The sequence below is a fragment of the Nomascus leucogenys genome, chromosome 2, assembly GCF_006542625.1.
Source record: "Nomascus leucogenys isolate Asia chromosome 2, Asia_NLE_v1, whole genome shotgun sequence".
Taxonomy (NCBI): domain Eukaryota; kingdom Metazoa; phylum Chordata; class Mammalia; order Primates; family Hylobatidae; genus Nomascus; species Nomascus leucogenys.
The window spans coordinates 124,108,195-124,130,716 of record NC_044382.1 but is presented as its reverse complement, the minus strand read 5'-3'; the positions used below and the strand labels follow the sequence as shown (position 1 = coordinate 124,130,716).

General features: G+C 35.3%; 1 protein-coding gene across 2 annotated transcripts in view; it reads right to left on the bottom strand.

The window, feature by feature from the left end:
• Positions 1 to 22,522, bottom strand: part of COMMD10 (COMM domain containing 10) — a 204,025-nt gene that overhangs the window by 144,349 nt on the left and 37,154 nt on the right. For both annotated transcript variants that reach the window (XR_004031450.1, XM_003259862.4), the window contains exon 5: positions 9,562 to 9,672. Coding sequence is in view for 1 of the 2 variants with exons in the window: in XM_003259862.4 (XP_003259910.1) it covers positions 9,562 to 9,672 (111 nt within the window). In the remaining variant the exon portion in view is untranslated. The remainder of the gene's footprint in view (positions 1 to 9,561; positions 9,673 to 22,522) is intronic.

The window sequence follows — 22,522 nt, the reverse complement described above, 5'->3', positions numbered from 1 at the left end:
ATTGTGGCAATAATCAATAGCTTACCAACCAAAGAGTCCAGGACCTGATGGATTCACAGCCGAATTCTACCAGAGGTACAAGGAGGAACTGGTACCATTCCTTCTGAAACTATTCCAATCGATAGAAAAAGAGGGAATCCTCCCTAACACATTCTATGAAGCCAGCATCGTCCTGATACCAAAGCCTGGCAGAGACACAACCAAAAAAGAAAATTTCAGACCAATATCCTTGATGAACATTGATGCAAAAATCCTCAATAAAATACTGGCAAACCAAATCCAGCAGCACATCAAAAAGCTTATACACCATGATCAAGTGGGCTTCATCCCTGGGATGCAAGGTTGGTTCAACATACGCAAATCAATAAATGTAATCCAGCATATAAACAGAACCAAAGACAAAAACCACGATTATCTCAATAGATGCAGAAAAGGCCTTTGACAAAATTCAACAACGCTTCATGCTAAAAACTCTCAATAAATTAGGTATTGATGGGACGTATCTCAAAATAATAAGAGCTATCTACGACAAACTCACAGCCAATATCATACTGAATGGGCAAAAACTGGAAGCATTCCCTCTGAAAACTGGCATAAGACAGGGATGCCCTCTCTCACCGCTCCTATTCAACATAGTGCTGGAAGTTCTGGCCAGAGCAATCAGGCAGGAGAAGAAAATAAAGGGTATTCAATTAGGAAAAGAGGAAGTCAAATTGTCCCTGTTTGCAGATGACATGATTGTATATCTAGAAAACCCCATTGTCTCAGCCCAAAATCTCCTTAAGCTGATTAGCAACTTCAGCAAAGTCTCAGGATACAAAATCAATGTACAAAAATCACAAGCATTCTTGTACACCAATAACAGACAAACAGAGAGCCAAATCATGAGTGAACTCCCATTCACAATTGCTTCAAAGAGAATAAAATACCTAGGAATCCAACTTACAAGGGATGTAAAGGACCTCTTTAAGGAGAACTACAAACCACTGCTCAATGAAATAAAAGAGGATACAAACAAATGGAAGAACATTCCATGCTCATGGGTAGGAAGAATCAATATCGTGAAAATGGCCATACTGCCCAAGGTAATTTATAGATTCAATGCCATCCCCATCAAGCTACCAATGACTTTCTTCACAGAATTGGAAAAAACTACTTTAAAGTTCATATGGAACCAAAAAAGAGCCTGCATCGCCAAGTCAATCCTAAGCCAAAAGAACAAAGCTGGAGGCATCACCCTACCTGACTTCAAACTATACTACAAGGCTACAGTAACCAAAACAGCATGGTACTGGTACCACAACAGAGACATAGATCAATGGAACAGAACAGAGCCCTCAGAAATGATGCCGCATATCTACAACTATCTGACCTTTGACAAACCTGACAAAAACAAGAAATGGGGAAAGGATTCCCTATTTAATAAATGGTGCTGGGAAAACTGGCTAGCCATATGTAGAAAGCTGAAACTGGATCCCTTCCTTACACCTTATACAAAAATTAATTCAAGATGGATTAAAGACTTAAATGTTAGACCTAAAACCATTAAAATCCTACAAGAAAACCTAGGCAATACCATTCAGGACATAGGCGTGGGCAAGGACTTCATGTCTAAAACACCAAAAGCAATGGCAACAAAAGCCAAAATTGACAAATGGGATCTAATTAAACTAAAGAGCTTCTGCACAGCAAAAGAAACTACCATCAGAGTGAACAGGCAACCTACAGAATGGGAGAAAATTTTTGCAACCTACTCATCTGACAAAGGGCTAATATCCAGAATCTACAATGAACTCAAACATATTTACAAGAAAAAAACAAACAACCCCATCAAAAAGTGGGCAAAGGACATGAACAGACACTTCTCAAAAGAAGACATTTATGCAGCCAAAAAACACATGAAGAAATGCTCATCATCACTGGCCATCAGAGAAATGCAAATCAAAACCACAGTGAGATACCATCTCACACCAGTTAGAATGGCCATCATTAAAAAATCAGGAAACAACAGGTGCTGGAGAGGATGTGGAGAAATAGGAACACTTTTACACTGTTGGTGGGACTGTAAACTAGTTCAACCATTGTGAAAGTCAGTGTGGCGATTCGTCAGGGATCTAGAACTAGAAATACCATTTGACCCAGCCATCCCATTACTGGGTATATACCCAAAGGATTATAAATCATGCTGCTATAAAGACACATGCACACGTATGTTTATTGAGGCACTATTCACAATAGCAAAGAGTTGGAACCAACCCAAATGTCCAACAACAATAGACTGGATTAAGAAAATGTGGCACATATACACCATGGAATACTATGCAGCCACAAAAAAGGATGAGTTCATATCCTTTGTAGGGACACGGATGAAACTGGAAAACATCATTCTCAGTAAACTATCGCAAGGACAAAAAACCAAACACCGCATGTTCTCACTCATAGGTGGGAATTGAACAATGAGAACTCATGGACACAGGAAGGGGAACATCACACTCTGGGGACTGTTGTGGGGTTGGGGGAGGGACAGCATTAGGAGATATACCTAATGGTAAATGACGAGTTAATGGGTGCAGGAAATCAATGTGGCACATGGATACATATGTAACAAACCTGCACATTGTGCACATGTACCCTAAAACCTAAAGTATAAAAAAAAAAAAAAGACCCTGAATAACCAAAATAACCTTGACAAAGTAAAACAAAGTTAGAGGTATCACACTTCCTAATTTTAAATTACATTATAAAGTTATAGTAACCAAAACAGTATGGTACTGGCATAAAGCCAGATACACAGACAAAAGGAATACTATAGAGAGCCCAGAAATAACCCAAGCATACATGTTCAATTAATTTTTGTCAAGGCCACCGAGAAGATGCAATAATGAAAGAATTGTCTCTTTAATAAATGGTGCTGGGAAAACTGAATATCCATGTGCAAAACAATGAAATTGGACCTTTACACCATACACAAAAATCAAACTCAAAAGAGATAAAAGACCTAAACATAAGATCTAAAACCATAAAACTCCTAGAAGAAAGCACAGAGGAAAAGCTCCTTCATGTTCATCTTAGTCTGATATTTTGAATTATCACACCAAAAGCTTGAGTAACAAAAGCAAAAAATAAACAAGTAGAACTACATCAAACTAAAAGCTCCTGTACAGAAAAGGAAACCATCAACAAAAAATACAGCCTATGGGCTGGAAAATTTGCAAACCATGTATCTGATAAGGGGTTAATATCCAACATGTATAAGGAACTCACACAATTCAATAGCAAAATAATAATAATGTACTAAGATTAACTGATTTTAAAAGGGGCAAAGAACCTAAATAGAAATTTCTCCAAAGAAGACATAAAAATGGCCAACAGATATATGAAAGGATATTCAATATCACTAACCATTAGGGAAATGCAAACAAAACCAAAATGAAATATTATCTCAAAACTGTTAGAATGACTATTATCAAATAGACAAGAGACAACAAATGCTGGTGAGAATGTGGAGAAAAGGGAACCCCTGTACACTGATGGTAGAAATGTAAATTGGTATAGCCATTAAGGACAACAGTTTGAAGGTTCCTCCAAAAATTCAAATTAGAACTAACAGGAATCTCTTGCTTGGTATATATTCAAAGAAGATGAATCCAGTATGTTAAAGAGATATCTGCACCCCCACGTTTGTTGCAGCATTATTCATAATAGCCAAGATATGGAAACAATGTAACTATCTATCAATGGATAAATTGTGATATGTATATGTGTCCATATGTGTACATATATATATGCATACATATACACATACACACACACACACACACACACACACACAGGAGTATGAGTCAGCCTTGAAAAAGGATACAGTTCCATTTGCAACAACATGGATGAATCTGGAGGACATTATGGTAAGTGAAATAAGCCAGACATAGAAAGAAAAATACTGCATGATCTCACTTATATGTGGAATTTAAAAAAAATACCTAGTAGAACAGAGATTATCAGAGACAAGGAGAGGGAAAAAATGGGGAGAAACAGGTCAAAGCATATAAACTTGCAGTTATGTAGGATAAATAAGTCTGGAGATCTGATGTACAGCATCAGGACTATAATTAATGATATTGTATTGTAAACTGAAATTTTGCTAGGAAAATAGATTTTAGGTGCTTTTACCACAAACACAAAAAAGGTAATTATGGCAGGTGATGGATGGGTTAATTTTCTTAATAGTAGCAATCATTTTACTATGTATATTTATATCAAAACAGCACGTTGTATACCTTAAATATATACATTTTAAAAATCCACTCAACAATGTTAAATATGTGAGAGAATGATTTTATTTACATTTGAATTATGTCCTATCAGTTGAATTATCTCGTTTGTATGTGTAATTAAGGGTGAGAAAGTATGTTTTAGTGTGATTTATTCTAATAAAGATATGATACGTGATACTTCAATAAAAAAAGGAAAATGCAGACGAACTCACATAAGTAGCTAAAAAATGTGAAGGTCATTCCAAATCAGTCAATACTAACACCACCTTTAAGAAGAAAAGATTTAAATTTCTATAACAAGAATTCATGATTTGAATAACATACATATTTTTCTCTGAGACATCGGTCCTAAATAGATCTGAGGACATCTTTTCTTTTTAACTGATACAGCTTATTTGCTCACAAGACATCAACATCATTGATGTCATGTAGCCCTTACAATAATATTTGTTAATAAAAGGCAGCCTCTGTTGAACTGACATCATTTATAACTTTACTTACTACGTAAGAATAAATGGTGTTTCTAATTGACTAAAAATGTAAAATTGTTTCAATTTAGTCAAATAAAGGGGAAAGAGAAAAATTAAATGTAGAATCCACATAACTATAATCCTATGAACAACCTTACATTTTAGAATAGCTTTCAACACCTTGAAACATATGCACATATTACAATTTCAACTGCTAAGTTATTAAATTAACAAGACGATACAGCCTCCTACTGATAAATTGGAACTCAAATAAAATTGCCTGGATTCAAATCCTAGGCCTACTGTTTACTATCTGTATAACATGGGAATATTATTTAACTTCTCTGTGCTTCCACATCTCCATTTATCAATAAAATAAGAATAATAAGAAATCATGCCTGGAAGAGAGGTTTTAACCACAAAAAGAGGTGATACCATGTGTAGCACAGAGTAAACACCATAAAAAAGAACTTTTGCCCATTTTCTCACACTAAACAGAATTTGTCATGTATTTTGGAAATAAGAATGAAGAGCTCTAAGTCAGAAAACTAGTATTAAGAGCCCCAAATTCATTCAAAATCATAATTACTTCTACATAAAGTATTTTCTGCAATCCGATTATAATCTAATTTAACATTAAGATAAATAAAAGTTCTACTGTCAGGGTGATTTTACCACAGTTATTGCAAAAGAAAAAAAAATGAAACACAAGGATCCTTCCTCAAAAGATGCACAAATAAAATTTAGAATCCCTGTATTAACAAAACAGGTTTGTCTTTAACAGGAAATTTACTGGGGGAAAAAATGTACTAATAGCAAAATTTAAGTATTTTAAGATATTCAAAGTTAAAGTGTTGGTGTCAGTCAAAATTATCAACATTTGTTACAAATGACATTACTCTCTAGAAATAAATAACTTTCAACTGACTACAATGGGCCTAGAACTAGTTACATCATAACCTAATAGAGCCATTCAATTATCTTATGGACTATTTTATTCTTTTTTCTCGTGAAGAAATTAATACAAGTGACAGAATGTAACAAAAAAGTCAATAATGTAGAAAGTTTTTAATATATTTCATTTTGGCAAATGATCATATACAAATTTCAAAAGCCAAATGATGATTTCATTTATTTGTTCTACACATATATGATTAATAAGCATTAACTTTGTTTATGGAAATAAATAAGAGAACTCTATTGTTCTATAAAGATTAGAAATGTAACCATTTAGCATTTCCTTCAACTACTGACTTCACCAATTATTTTGAATGTTATTTCAAATAACACTGTGAATGCCAGAAAAGGCTAGGTAAGCAAAGCACTCTACTGCCCCCTAACGAAAAAAACTTTAAGTCAGAAAACTCGATTTGAGGTATCTGTGGAACAGGAATATAATCTCACTTTGCTAAACACAGTAGACAAACACTAAGACAATTAACCAAAAACAACTAGAATACATATCAAAATACTGCAGGAAAGCTACAATCACCCAGTCTTTGTGATAAAATTAATAGCAAAACAGGAAAGCCTCGAGACAGAAGTGTTCTAAGAAAGGAGACCACAGTCAAACAGTGTTATCCAGTGTGACAGCAATTAAAACTTCACTGCAGGCTACATTTTTCATGTGTATGTTAGAAGTGAAAGAGAAGAAAACGAGCTCCTTATAAACCATACTCTTCAGTGAATTACAGTAAGTTTTCAGTTCAACAGCTCAAAAGTAAATACCACCAAAATACTCCCTCACAATTTACAGTGACTCTAATCCTCCCAGTAGTTTAACATATGCATATTTTCAAGATAACTACCCTATAAAATACACATTTACGAGAACTGTACCCAATGCTTTCTGTTTTAAACAAACACCAACTTCATAAGTATGACAGTTTTGTACTTTAAGATACTTTATATCATAAACTAAGCAGTGATAGCTTTTAATCTCCCTTTTTGTAAAAGCTTTCCTTTCCTTTAATAAACTTGTTTTTTAAAACATGCTCTATACCCTCATTCTTTTTTACTTAATATTCCAACCTGTGAAGAATTCTCATTTCATATTTGTAAATATTTGGGAGAAAAGCAGTTTGTGGTCCTTAATAACAGGAGTCACATAAAAATTAACATAAGGAATAAGATGAAGAGTACAAAGAATAGAATACCAAATCATGAAATCAAGGAGAAGGTAGACAAGAGAAAGAGCAGTAATTCCAGGCAGCAGTTCATTGAGGAAAAGAGGTATAGTAGTTAACTTCCTTTACAGCTAGGGCACACCATAACACTTGGAGATGGCATGTTTCTGCCTAGGTGATGGTAGCTCTATACCTCATTACGTGTCTGTTTATTGTTTAGGAGATATAAGACACAGGCACAAACTGTGCACAATGCCATAAAAGAGAAAGACAATACAAAGAAGTCACTTCAGTCTACATACAAGATGAAAGAGAAATATCTTTTATGTATGTGTGCTTCTGCTCTTCTTCCTCAGCATATTTGTTCATGAAAATGGTGCCCTAGCTCTGCAAGTTACAAATCAATGTGCATATATACATGTATTCAAAATTTCAAAATACAAACACACAGAAAAACATAAATGTACTCAAGCTCATATTTCAAATGAGTTAGATTTCACATCTAGATATTCACATCTTCCTGAATAATATGAATGTCTTATTAACATGGCTGTCTTACTAGAAGCATTACTCTTTTATTCCTACTACCTAAAAATATTAACAGACACATAGGCATACTTTGAAGATGTAACAAAGCTAGAACGATTTGAGAATCCCAAAGACAAGCATTGCTGAACTCATGATGCTTAAAGCATATCCAATGTATGTGGTCAAAATAGTACACTTCCAACATACAAAATGCTTTTAGCTATGCAGACTTAACATTAAGTAGTCATGAAAAACAAAACAGAGGAAGTATATAGCTACTTGGAATGTGCATGTATGTATGTATTTTCACTCATGGACTAGTTCCAGTCTATGCTAGTGAGTTCCAGATCATCATCCTACACCTAAAGGAATAACTTATTCAGTTCACAGAAGTAATAAAAGGGACTTTCCAGGCTCTTTTTCCCCTCCTAATTTCCAGTAAGGGTACATATGAAAAACATAATCAAGAAAAAAGGGAGAGGGAATGCAAGGAACAAGGGAAGAGGTAATAATTTCATCAGGACATAAATTTAGTGAGAACTCTGAATTAAAACAAATGGATTGATTTATTTTAGCCAAAAACAAAAAAGTTTTATTGATGATGATGGTAGTAGCCAGCATTTATTGAGCACATGCTGTAATACTGGGCACTTGACTAAACACTTTATATATAGTAGGTATTTAGTCTTCATAAAAACTGTGTAGATAGATACTATTACCTATATTTTACAGATAAAGAAACTGAGAATCAAAGATTAAGTAATTTGCCCAAGGTTACACTACACTAAACTGCAGAGCACACAGTAGTCCCCCTGCCCACTGTGGGGGGGATACATTCCAAAACTCCCAGGGGAGGCCTGAAACCATGGATAGTACTAAACCCAATATATACAGTTTTTTCCCACATATGCAAACCTATGATAAAGTTTAATTTATAAATTAGGTACCGTAAGATATTAACAACAGTCATAATAAAATAGAACAACTATAACAACATAGTGTAAAAAAGTTATGTGGACACTCTTTCTCTCATCTTACTGTACTGTACTCACCTATTTCAAACGGCAGTCGACCACTGGTAACAGAAATTACGGAAAGTGAAACTGCAGATAAAGGGAAACCACCAGACATACTCTAACAGCTTGACTCTAACCACTAAGTTCATATTACTTTCCAGTGAAAATGTGTGAAATAAAATGATACTTTTGAAACACTGTAATAAACTAATACATTATATGTAAGACTTAAGTCAATTCCACAGAATTTTATAGTCATATAACCTGGGCTAGGCATTTCTTAAAGAAGCCAGAAACGTGCATAATAGAATGAATAGTGAAACTTTTAACAAAAAAGTAATAATATTCCCTTCAATTCCTGTTATAAATAATAACATTTCTTCCATTATTCTATTATCACATTCAGTCACTGTAATCTCCTTCCTCAGATCTTCTCTAATATGTCATTCTCAATTCAATTTTGTCTTAAGATGAGATAGTCTTATCTACTTAGGAGGAAAAAGTCACTCCCCCTTTTCTATCTTAAAAGATAATCCATTACAATATAAAATATGATAAAAAGCTCTTGTCATATCTGAAAGATATATGTCCCTATATGCTGCAGTAACAAAAACTATTTCATAGCAATGCTTTCATCCTTAATAATCACGTTCAAGTTGTTCTGAAATTAATAATAAAGTAAAAATCATCCTGTGGTATAAAAAAATTATATTTCTCAAAATTGGGGATTTAAACACATGCAGGCATACTACACTACTACACACACAAAAATACAATTCAGGTCACCATCATATTTATTGTTCCAGGCACTAGCTGGACAACAAACAATATTCCCTCTACCACATATATTCAGCTTAAAACATGAAACACTCAGGAATATCTGCAAATACCTAAAACATTAAAATCATAATTTTATATGGTCTTCACCAATTTTTTTTCACTGCAGAATTTAAGACATTATGAAATGTTTTTGTAAGAAAGACACCTTGCAAGATTAGCTATTTCTGTCAAAAAAGATCCACTTATTAATAATTGTTTAACTGAATTATGTTTAAATTTTAAATCCAGAGAGCAAAGACTGCTAAGAATAAAAAGTTTAAGTCCTAACAAACAAAATACATCCTTTTAAGGGGATACCACTTCTTACCTTTGAATCTTCATTGTTCACTCCGAGTTGTAACACAGCTTGAGGAGATTTTAGTTTTGCTTGAGCAGAGTGAGCCATCTGAAGGTTAAGCTGCCATCCAACCGTCTCTAGCTATAAAAGACAGGTGCAGATTGGAATCAGATGGTACAGAAAGAAGAAAACAGTCAACTTTAAGCAAATCTCCACTCAGCAGGAATGTATATGGATAGCCTGGGCTTCACAGAAAGTCAGTTCCAGGGCTCCTTTAACCTGCATACTCTGTGAATTCTCCCTTTGGGCTTATTAGATTGGCCTCCTGCCACTCCTGTCAAATTTAACAGCAAAAGTCATCTTTAAATATACTCTATTCTAAAAATAAAAAATTCTAATACTAAGCAGTGAAATATATTAAAAGAGCCAATGGTTTTTAAATATTAAATAGTAAATTACTATTTTAAAATAGTATTTTTTAAAACTAATGATTTTTAAATAGTTACAAATTTCAACTAGTAAATAGCATAAATTGGTGAAAAGCACTTTAATGACTTCCCATTATCTTCCAAAATCTTTGCATTAGGTACTATACAGGAAAGATTTGCTTTTTGTCTTTTTAATTTAGAGAGAAACTAAAGTATCCGGATGGTAAGAGGTTCACACCTTTAGACACAATGAGATTGAACCAGAGTCAGGCAGAGAATTGATACCTACTACCCAGCAAGTGTTATGCAACAGACTATCATACTTTCCAAGGTACTCTTACTATCGTTCCCAGTTATGACAGAAACTAATCAGAACATTTCCTTTGAATTTATTAGTTAATACAACAGCAAAATTTTAATCAAGTAAGACAAAAATAATAAAGGAAGACTAAGGCAGAGTAACTTTTCTTATAAAGTATTAAGGAGCACAGATGTGGCTTTATACTGAACTTCACAGCTTTATGATGCCTCCAGCTTCAGAAGTGTAAGGTTTTAGATTTAATTTCCTGTAAATCTCAAGTATCAATATTTAGGGAAGTTTTGTGAAATGCAATTGTCATATGCCTCTGAGAAGAACATGACCCTAATAACAGATTTAGTAAAACTACCTTAGCAATACTGGGTAAGAATGGCAGGCTCACAACAACTTTTCCTTGACTAGAATACTAATCACTTAATTTGAAAGACTGTTCAAACAGCTAGAATCACAGCAGTGACTCAAAGCCAAGTTGGAAAGACAGCAATGAAAGTATTATCTATTTGAGAGAGGATGTGATGAGAAAATAAAGATACAGTTCTGTTCCTTCTGGCACTAAGCCTTTTAGAGGTTATGGGTAAAAAGAAGGAAGATGTTGTAGAGATATAATCTATAATATCTCCATAATAACTAATAAAAAAACAATTTAATGGTACATGTTAAATAAGGATTCTTTACATACTGATCTTTAACACTGATTACAGTAAGCATAGTCTCTGATACCAGCCTGCCACTATTATCAAGTCTCATGCAAGAGACTCTCCAATAAAATAGGAATGTCATAACCATTCTCATATATAAAAAAGCATTGGCATACATGTCGTCTTAATTGAAAAGCACATTCTAGTTATTTACATAGACCTGTAAAATGTTGTATTTACCTTATTTAATTGATCCTATCCCTCTCCATTAGGCACTTAACATAACTAATGAAGAGAGATATTAAGTGAATAAATTAAAATGCACACCCCACTGTGATCAGGCCTTGATATTAACTAATGTATGCTTAGGCACTGCATAGAGATGACGCAGACAAATTAAAAAGAACCCTATATTTAAAGGTTATGATTTGGTTCACGCTTAAACTATCACCAGCTATGGGACCGTGGCTAAGCCACAATCTTTCAAGATCTCAATTTCCTCATACAAAATGGAAATAAATCCATCTGAACTACCTACTTTTCTGGGTTACTGATAATATCCAACAACATGCACACCTAAAGGATTTTGGAAACTATAAAGTATTATAAATATAAGGCATTTTGGTCACCTAATTTGTTCTACAGTATCTTCTAAATACTTTTCAAATATTTTCCAAAATTCATGACTCATTTCAGATCCTCATCATCCACATATTCCCAGACTATCACAATAGTCTTCTAATTGGGCTACCTGCCTCCTATAGAACCTCGTCCCATCATCCCACTTCCCTTCTTAAAATTCTCCAATAGCTCCTTACTACCAACAAAATAAAATCCAAACTCTATATACAAAACCCCTCGGGATGTGATAACAACCTTTCCAGTCCTATGTTCTAAAACATATTACTAATTATCTATAATTTAGCCACAGTGAACCAAATAAGATTCCCAGAACATACTATGCTGTTTCACATGCCTCTTCTTTGACTCCAATGTCACCTCCTCTGTTATTTTTTCCTTTCCCTTCCCTCTGTAGTCTGCTACTCTGTTCCCTCAGCACTCTGCATCTTTCTCTATTAACATTTAGATCAGTGTATTGCAATAATTTGTCTACATGTCTATCTCCTCAGAGTAGAGTGTAATCTCCATTAGGAGACAGCTGGAGTCTTATTCACCTTTATATCCTTGTGACCTACAACAGCCTCTGACAGAGTCAACACTAAAGATTCCTCTCAGACAAGTGATCGATCACATAACATATACAAACTTTCAAGGAGAAGTATTCACATGAAAATGAATGCATGAAAGAGGAAGAAAAAAGTTGTAGTTCCACTTGGCTATGGCTTTGGTAGGATGCAGGATTGCAACCTATAGAGCTAATATTTGGTTGGTTCTTCACATACACATACATACATACATACATACATACACACACACACACACACACACACACACCCCTCCCACCTGTCACACATACAATATTATCTGCAGGCCAAAGCATGTCCAGAAATCCTTTTTATAATGAGTAAACATTACCCTAGCTTTCATTTGGTTTGCTAAGTAGCAGCTGAGTGTGGGCTGTGAAGTTCCATACTAATTGACCTTAAGCAAGTTACACATTCTATTCACCTCTTTGAACCTCGATTTTCTCATCTGCAAAATGGAGACAATAAGACCTGCCTCACTAAGTTCTAAAGGGTTAAATGGTGCATTGTCAAATATTGAGTTAGTGGCACCTCCTTTCCCAATTTCTCCAATTAGGTGTTCTGTCCAATCCATATATTCTTTCCCCAACTAGATATGTGTATATTTATAATATGGCCATGAGTTAGCCTTCTTTGTTGATATTATAAATTGTCTTTGGAAAATACGACTCAAAATATATATCATCACACAGGAAACTATCAAGTATTTTGATTTGAAAACAAACAAAATTGCATATTTTAAATATATTTACAATGTTATACTTATTATATTCCTTTTAGAAAATTATTAGAAAGCCATCTGACAAAAAGATACAACTCTAATTTTAAAAGTTACTAACTAGAGATAGGTACACAAAGGCTAGCCTGCAAACCTCATGTTAATCAAGACTGTGTTACTCATTCACAAAACTCCTTAGCCACGTGGCTAGAAGAAAGGACAAATTAGAGTCACCATTTAAATATTTTGGGTCACAGACTATTTGATAACTGAATGAAAAGTACAGAAATTTATCTCAGAAAAATGCATACACATTCACTAATTTTGGATAATTATATCAAATTTTGAAAGACTCATTTACTACCCACTCCCTAAGTAGAGGAGTAAATAACTTTTAGATTCGAGTTTCTCTGGCCTCAACTAACAGTAAGAATGACTGACATAACAAACATCCAAAAGACAGACAAGCAGGGTCAATAAATTAAACTGTATTCTCAGTCCCTGGATAACAGAAAACTAATAAGTGAACTGTGTCACTACTTGCCTAGCTTTATTTTCTTAGGGCTTTTTGCTATCTATCATAACATATAGTATTTATTTGCCTGCTGACTACCACCTAAGATTCTAAACTCCTTGAGAACAAAGGTTTTTGCCCTTTTTATCAGTGCTATAGCCGCAGAACTTAGAATAACGCCCAGCATGCAGCAGGCACATTCTACATCTATCTGTAGAACTAAATTGAAATAAATTAAAGAGTATGCACAAGGAAGGTAAATTTTAAAAGAGTCATGACTAAAAGTGTTCATGGATTGGCTTTCTTAATTTCCAGAGCCTTTTCTATTAAATTTTGTCATTGAAAAATATTTGTTCCATGGCCACATGACAGAGTAATAAAAAAAGTAAATAAAATTGCTGACCTCATATGTGTTTGTGCATGCAAACACCCACACATAAAGTTTCACAGAAAATAATCAGTATTCAGAAAGCTTAAATGAATAGAAAATATAGAAAGGATAACTATTATTACAAACTAACACTTTATAGCTATATAATACTATACTATATAGCATAGTATATACACTACACTATATATACACCATATATATTACATGGTATATATACTAATATATATATAAAATACTATACTATATAGCATATATATACCATACTATATATACTAATACTATAGAGCAATTTAAAAACCTCTCTTTTCAATGAAAAAAGAAGACAAAACTAACAACCCTGTGAGACAGGTAACAGTTATTATCCCCATTTTATAGATTAAAAACATAAAACAAATGTAAACAATTCATGAATCGGGATAAAGAATATATGGGGCTTCCTTACATCATTATGGCAACTTCCCTGTAAGTTTAAAATTATATCAAAATCAAAAGTTACAAGAAGTTCAGTCAAGTAAGAATCATCAGTAGATACTGAATCAAAGTGGAGAAAGTCTCATGTGGAATTGTATGTTTACATAGTCACAAAGTATGTACCCACGACTGCTCTTTATTTATAAAAGAAAAGAGTAGTAATACAGTGGAGAATCTCACCTTACCCAAGGGATCAAAATTAACACTAACAAAAAGTGATAATGAACATCAAGCACCTGTAGGTGTGATATTCTGCAAAAGTCACAATGTCACTTACACAGTATTCTAACCAAAAAATCACAGTCTAAATCTGATCATGAACAAACAACAGAAAAATAAAAATTGAGAGATATGCCATAAAATAAGTGGCATGTATACTTCAGAAATATCAATGTCCTAAAAGTTAAGGGAATAAGTAATTCCTTACATTGTTGAGAATATATTCTTATATTATTTGCCAGATCTATAGTAGGCACTGGTGACATAAACAAGATACAGTTACTATGCCAAGATGAAAAATCTTATACCATTTAATTATTCCTGAGACTCATAACTAAGCAAATAAGACAATCACCAATATTTTAGTTACATGTGAAATAAAATCCAGTATAGACTTTTGCCTTGTTAGCTAATTATATTTGCTTCTATTTAAAATAAAACTATCCTGTGTATATCATATCAATGAATTATATTAATGTAATTTCTTTATTATTTCATATTCAAATTTAAATCTGAGGGTCCTTACACTTTAATATCCTAGGTTTAAATATGATCAAAATAATATAAAACACAGGAAAATAAGCCACTAATATTTATAATGGTTTTCAACCCATGGCAAAACTGTTAACACAGTAGTTAGGCATCTCACTTACATTACCTTTCACCTGAGAATGTTACTAAAATGTCACCTCAAAATATTATAACTTCAATATAATCTTAAATTCTTACAATTACTCTGTAAACCAAACTTCTAAGCACATCTCAAATTAGACAAAATTGCTACATTAACTCTTTAAAACAAGAAAAGAAAATGTAAATTTACCAGCTAAATTTTTAGTAGTAGCTCTCTAAAAACAGCAGCATTGAAGTTTTTTAGACTATGTCCCACAGGAAGAATACTTTTTATGCTGCGAAATGACACACATACACAAAAGTTTCACAAAACAATTTTTACCAGAGCAGTGTTCTCTGACAATCTCTTATGTTTCCCATCTTTTTTTTATTATTATTATACTTTAAGTCCTAGGGTACATGTGCACAACGTGCAGGTTTGTGACATATGTATACATGTGCCATGTTGGTGTGCTGCACCCGTTAACACGTCATTTACACTAGGTATATCTCCTGCTATCCTTCCCCCATTCCCCCACCACACGACAGGCCCTGGTGTGTGATGTTCTCCACCCTGTGTCCAAATGTTCTCATTGTTCAATTCCCACCTATGAGTGAGAACATGTGGTGTTTGGTTTTCTGTCCTTGCGATAATTTGCTCAGAATGATGGTTTCTAGCTTCATCCATGTCTCTACAAAGGACATGAACTCATCCTTTTTTATGGCTGCATAGTATTCCATGGTGTATATATGCCACATTTTCTTAATCCAGTCTATCATTGACGGACATTTGGGTTGGTTCCAAGTCTTTGCTATTGAGAATAGTGCCACTATAAACACGTGTGTGCATGTGTCTTTATAGCAGCATGATTTATAATCCTTTGGGTATATACCCAGTAATGGGATGGCTGGGTCATATGGTATTTCTAGTTCTAGATCCTTGAGGAATCGCCACACTGTCTTCCACAATGGTTGAACTAGTTTACACTCCCACCAAAAGCGTAAAAGTGTTCCTATTTCTCCACATCCTCTCCAGCACCTGCTGTTTCCTGAATTTTTAATGACTGCCATTCTAACTGGTGTGAGGTGGTATCTCATTGTGGTTTTGATTTGCAATTGTCTGATGTCCAGTGATGATGAGCATTTTTTCATGTGTCTGTTGACTGCATAAATGTCTTCTTTTGAGAAGTGTCTGTTCATGTCCTTTGCCCGCTTTTTGATGGGGTTGTTTGATTTTCTCTTGTAAATTTGTTTAAGTTCTTTGTAGATTCTGGATATTAGCCCTTTGTCAGTTGGGTAGATTGTAAAAATTTTCTCCTATTCTGTAGGTTGCCTGTTCACTCTGATGGTTGCTTCTTTTGCTGTGCAGAAGCTGTTTCATTTCATTAGATCCCATTAGTCAATTTTGGCTTTTGCTGCCATTGCTTTTGCTGTTTTAGTCATGAAGTCCTTGCCCATGCCTATGTCCTGAATGGTACTGCCTAGGTTTTCTCCTATGGTTTTCATGGTTTTAAGTCTAATTTTTAAGTCTTTAATCAATCTTGAATTAATTTCTGTATAAGGTGTAAGGAAGGGATCCAGTTTTAGCTTTCTACGTATGGCTAGCCAGTTTTCCCAGCACCATTTATTAAATAGGGAATCCTTTCCCCATTTCTTGTTTTTGTCAGGTTTGTCAAAGATCAGATGGTTGTAGATGTGTGGTATTATTTCCGAGGGCTCTATTCTGCTCCATTGGTCTATATCTCTGTTTTGGTACCAGTACCATGCTGATTCGGTTACTGTAGCCTTGTAGTATAGTTTGAAGTCAGGTAGCATGATGCTTCCAGCTTTGTTCTTTTTGCTTAGGATTGACTTGGCAATGAGGGCTCTTTTGTGGTTCCACATGAACTTTAAAGTACTTTTTTCCAATTCTGTGAAGAAAGTCATTGGTAGTTTGATGGGGATGGCATTGAATCTATAAATTACCTTGGGCAGTATGGCCATTTTCATGATATTGATTCTTCCTATCCATGAGCATGGAATGTTCTTCCATTTGTTTGTGTCCCCTTTCATTGTGCTGAGCAGTGGTTTGTAGTTCTCCTTGAAGAGGTCCTTCACATCCCTTGTAAGTTGGATTCCTAGGTATTTTATTCTCTTTGAAGCAATTGTGAATGGGAGTTCACTCATGACTTGGCTCTCTGTTTGTCTGTTATTGGTGTATAGGAATGCTTGTGATTTTTGCACATTGATTTTGTATCCTGAGACTTTGCTGAAGTTGCTTATCAGCTTAAGGAGATTTTGGGCTGAGACGATGGGGTTTTCTACATATACAACCATGTCATCTGCAAACAGGGACAATTTGACTTCTTCTTTTCCTAACTGAATATCCTTTATTTCTTTCTCTTGCCTGCTTGCCCTGGCCAGAACTTCCAACACTTGTTGAATAGGAGTGGTGAGAGATGGCATCCCTGTCTTGTGCCAGTTTTCAAAGGGAATGCTTCCAGTTTTTGCACATTCAGTATGAAAGGGTATCGGTGATTGATGATCAAATGAATGAAATGAAGCGAGAAGAGAAGTTTAGAGAAAAAAGAGTAAAAAGAAACGAACAAAGCCTCCAAGAAATACGGGACTATGTGAAAAGACCAAATCTATGTCTCATTGGTGTACCTGAAAGTGATGGGGAGAATGGAACCAAGTTGGAAAACACTCTGCAGGATATTATCCAGGAGAACTTCCCCAACCTAGCAAGGCAGACCAACATTCAAATTCAGGTAATACAGAGCATGCCACAAAGATACTCCTAGAGAACAGCAACTCCAAGACACGTAATTGTCAGATTCACCAGAGTTGAAACAAAGGAAAAAATGTTAAGGGCAGCCAGAGACAAAGGTTGGGTTACCCAAAAAGGGAAACCCATCAGACTAACAGCTGATCTCTTAGCAGAAACTCTACAAGCCAGAAGAGAGTAGGGGCCAATGTTCAACATTCTTAAAGAAAAGAATTCTAAACCCAGAATTTCATATCCAGCCAAACTAAGCTTCCTATGTGAAGGAGAAATAAAATCATTTACAGACAAATGCTGACAGACTTTGTCACCACCAGGCCTGCCTTACAAGAGCTCCTGAAGGAAGCACTAAACATGGAAAGGAACAACCGCTACCAGCCACTGCAAAAACATGCCAGATTGTAAAGACCATCGATGCTAGGAAGAAACTGCATCAACTAACGAGGAAAATAACCAGGTAATATCATAATGACAGGATCAAATTCACACATAACAATATTAACGTTAAGTGTAAATGGGCTAAATGCCCCAATTAAAAGACACAGACTGACAAATTGGATAAAGAGTCAAGACTCAACAGTGTGCTGTATTCAGGAGAACCACCTCACGTGCACAGAGACACATAGGTTCAAAATGAAGGGATGGAGGGAGATCTACCAAGCAAATGGAAAGCAAAAATAAGGAGGGGTTGCAATCCTAGTCTCTGACAAAACAGACTTTAAACCAACAAAGATCAAAAGAGACAAAGAAGGCCATTGCATAATGGTAAAGGGATCAATTCAACAAGAAGAGCTAACTATCCTAAATATATATGCACCCAACACAGGAGCACCCAGATTAATAAAGCAAGTCCTTATAGACCCACAAAGAGACTTAGACTCCCACACAATAATAATGGGAGACTTTAACACCCCACTGTTAATATTAGAAGATCAACGAGACAGAAGGTTAACAAGGATATCCAGGACTTGAACTCAGCTCTGCACCAAGCAGACCTAATAGGCATCTACAGAACTCTCCACCCCAAATCAACAGAATATACATTCTTCTCAGCACCACATCGCAATTATTCCAGAATCGACCACATAGTTGGAAGTAAAGCACTTCTCAGCAAATGTAAAAGAACAGAAATCACAACAAACTGTCTCTCAGACCACAGTGCAATCAAATTAGAACTCAGCATTAAGAAACTCACTTAAAACTGCATAAGTACATGGAAACTGAACAACCTGCTCCTGAATGACTATTGGGTAAGTAACGAAATGAAGGCAGAAATAAAGATGTTCTTTGAAACCAATGAGAACAAAGACACAATGTACCAGAATCTCTGGGACACAATTATAGCAATATGTAGAAGGAAATTTATAGCACTAAATGCCCACAAGAGAAAGAAGGAAAGATCTAAAATCGACACCCTAACATCACAATTAAAGGAACTAGAGAAGCAAGAGCAAACACATTCAAAAGCTAGCAGAAGGCAAAAAATAACTAAGATCAGAGCAGAACTGAAGGAGATTGAGACAGAAAAAACCCTTCAAAAAAATCAGTGAATCCAGAAACCAGTTTTTTGAAAAGATCAACAAAATTGATAGACTGCTAGCAAGACTAATAAAGAAGAAAAGGGAGAAGAATCCAATAGATGCAAAAAAAAATGATAAAGGGGATATCACCACCAATCCCACAGAAATACAAACCACCATCAGAGAATACTATAAACACCTCTATGCAAATAAACTAGAAAATCTAGAAGAAATGGATAAATTCTTGGACACATACACCCTCCCAAGACTACAACAGAAAGAAGTTGAATCTCTGAATAGACCAATAACAGGCTCTGAAATTGAGGCAATAATTAATAGCCTACCAATCAAAAAAAGCCAAGGACCAGACGGATTCACAGCTGAAATCTACCAGAGGTACAAGGAGGAGCTGGTACCATTCCTTCTGAAACTATTCCAAACAACAGAAAAAGAGGGAATCCTCCCTAACTCATTTTATGAGGCCAGCATCATCCTGATACCAAACCCTGGCAGAGACACGACAAAAACAGAGAACTTTGGACTAATATCCCTGATGAACCATTGATGCAAAAATCCTCAATAAAATACTGGCAAACCGAATCCAGCAGCACATCAAAAAGCTTATCCACCATGATCAAGTCAGCTTCATCCCTGGGATACAAGGCTGGTTCAACATACGCCAATCAATAAACGTAATCCATCACATAAATAGAACCAACAACCACATGATTATCTCAGTAGATGCAGAAAAGGCCTTTGACAAAATTCAACAGCCCTTCATGCTAGAATCACTCAATAAACTAGGTACTGATGGTATTAGAGGTATTAGATTCCATTTGTGTATTTTGGCTTTTGTTGGAATAAACTAGGTATTGATGGTATTCCAATAAACTAAGTATTACCTCAAAATAATAACAGCTATTTATGACAAACCCACAGCCAATATCATACTGAATGGGCAAAAACTGGAAGCATTTGCTTCGAAAACTAGCACAAGACAGGGATGCCCTCTCTCACCACTCCTATTCAACACAGTGTTGGAAGATCTGGCCAGGGCAAGCAGGCAAAGAAATAAACGGTATTCAATTAGGAAAAGAGGAAGTCAAATTGTCCCTGTTTGCAGATGACATGATTGCATATTTAGAAAACCCCATCGTCTCAGCTCAAAATCTGCTTAAGCTGATAAGCAACTTCAGCAAAGTCTCAGGATACAAAATCAATGTGCAAAAATCACAACCATTCCTATACACCAATAACAGACAAACAGAGAGCCAAATCATGAGTGAACTCCCATTCACAATTGCTTCAAAGAGAATAAAATACCTAGGAATCCAACTTACAAGGGACGTGAAGGACCTCTTCAAGAACTATAAACCACTGCTCAACGAAATAAAAGAGAACACAAACAAATGGAAGAACATTCCATGCTCATGGATAGGAAGAATCAATATCATGAAAATGGCCATACTGCCCAAGGTAATTTATAGATTCAATGCCATTCCCATCAAACTACCAACAACTTTCTTCACAGAATTGGAAAAAAATACTTTAAAGTTCATATGGAATCAAAAAAGAGCCTGCACTGCCAAGTCAATCCTAAGCAAAAAGAACAAAGGTGAAGGCATCATGCTACCTGACTTCAAACTATACCACAAGGCCACAGTAACCAAAACAGCATGGTACTGGTACCAAAACAGACATATAGACACAATGGAACAGAACAGAGGCCTCAGAAATAACACCACACATCTACAACCATCTGATCTTTGACAAACCTGACAAAAACAAGAAATGGAGAAAGGATTCCCTATTTAATAAATGGTGCTGGGAAAACTGGCTAGCCATACGTAGAAAGCTAAAACTGGATCCCTTCCTTACACCTTATACACAAATTAATTCAAGGTGGCTTACAGACTTACATGTTAGACCTAAAACCATAAAAACCCTAGAAGAAAACCTAGGCAATACCATTCAGGACATAGGCATGGGCAAGGACTTCATGACTAAAACACCAAAAGCAATGGCAACAAAAGCCAAAATTGACAAATGGAATCTAATTAAACTAAAATGCTTCTGCACAGCAAAAGAAACTACCATCAGAGTGAACAGGCAACCTACAGAATGGGAGAAAATTTGTGCAATCTACCCGTTTGAAAAAGGGCTGGCATCCAGAATCTACAAAGAACTCTAACAAATTTACAAGAAAAAAAACAAATAATCCCATCAAAAAGTGGGCAAAGGATATGAACAGACACTTCTCAAAAGAAGACATTTATGCAGTCAACAGACACATGAAAACATGCTCATCATCACTGGTCATCAGAGAAATGCAAATCAAAACCACAATGAGATATCACCTCACACCAGTTAGAATGGCGATCATTAAAAAGTGAGGAAACAACAGATGCTGAAGAGGATGTGGAGCAATAGGAATGCTTTTACACTGTTGATGGGAGTCTAAATTAGTTCAACCATTGTGGAAGACAGTGTGGCGATTCCTCAAGGATCTAGAACTAGAAATACCATTTGACCTAGCGATCCCATTACTGGGTATATACCCAAAGGATTATAAATCATGCTACTATAAAGACACATGCACATATATGTTTATTGCGGCACTATTCACAATAGCAAATACTTGGAACCAACCCGAATGTCCGGCAATGATAGACTGGGTTTTGAAAATGTGGCACATATATGCCATGGACTACCATGTAGCCATAAAAAAGGATGAGTTCATGTCCTTTGCAGGAACATGAATGAAGCCGGAAACCATCATTCTCAGCAAACTATCACAAGGACAGAAAACCAAACACTGCATGTTCTCACTCATAGGTGGGAACTGAACAATGAGAACACTTGGACACAGCAGGGGGAACATCACACACGGGAGCCTGTCGTGGGGTGGGGGGCATGGGGAGGGAGAGCATTAGGAGAAACATCTAATATAAATGATGGGTTAATGGGTGCAACATTACAACACAGCACATGTATATCTATGTAACAAACCTGCACGTTGTGCATAGGTACCCTAGAACTTAAAGCATAATAAAAAAAAAAGAAACCATAGGCCCATACAAAAACATATACATACACACATACAAAACATATACATAAACATATACAAAAACATACAAAACATATACATAAATGTTAATCACAGATAAACATTAATTAGGTTTATTCATAATA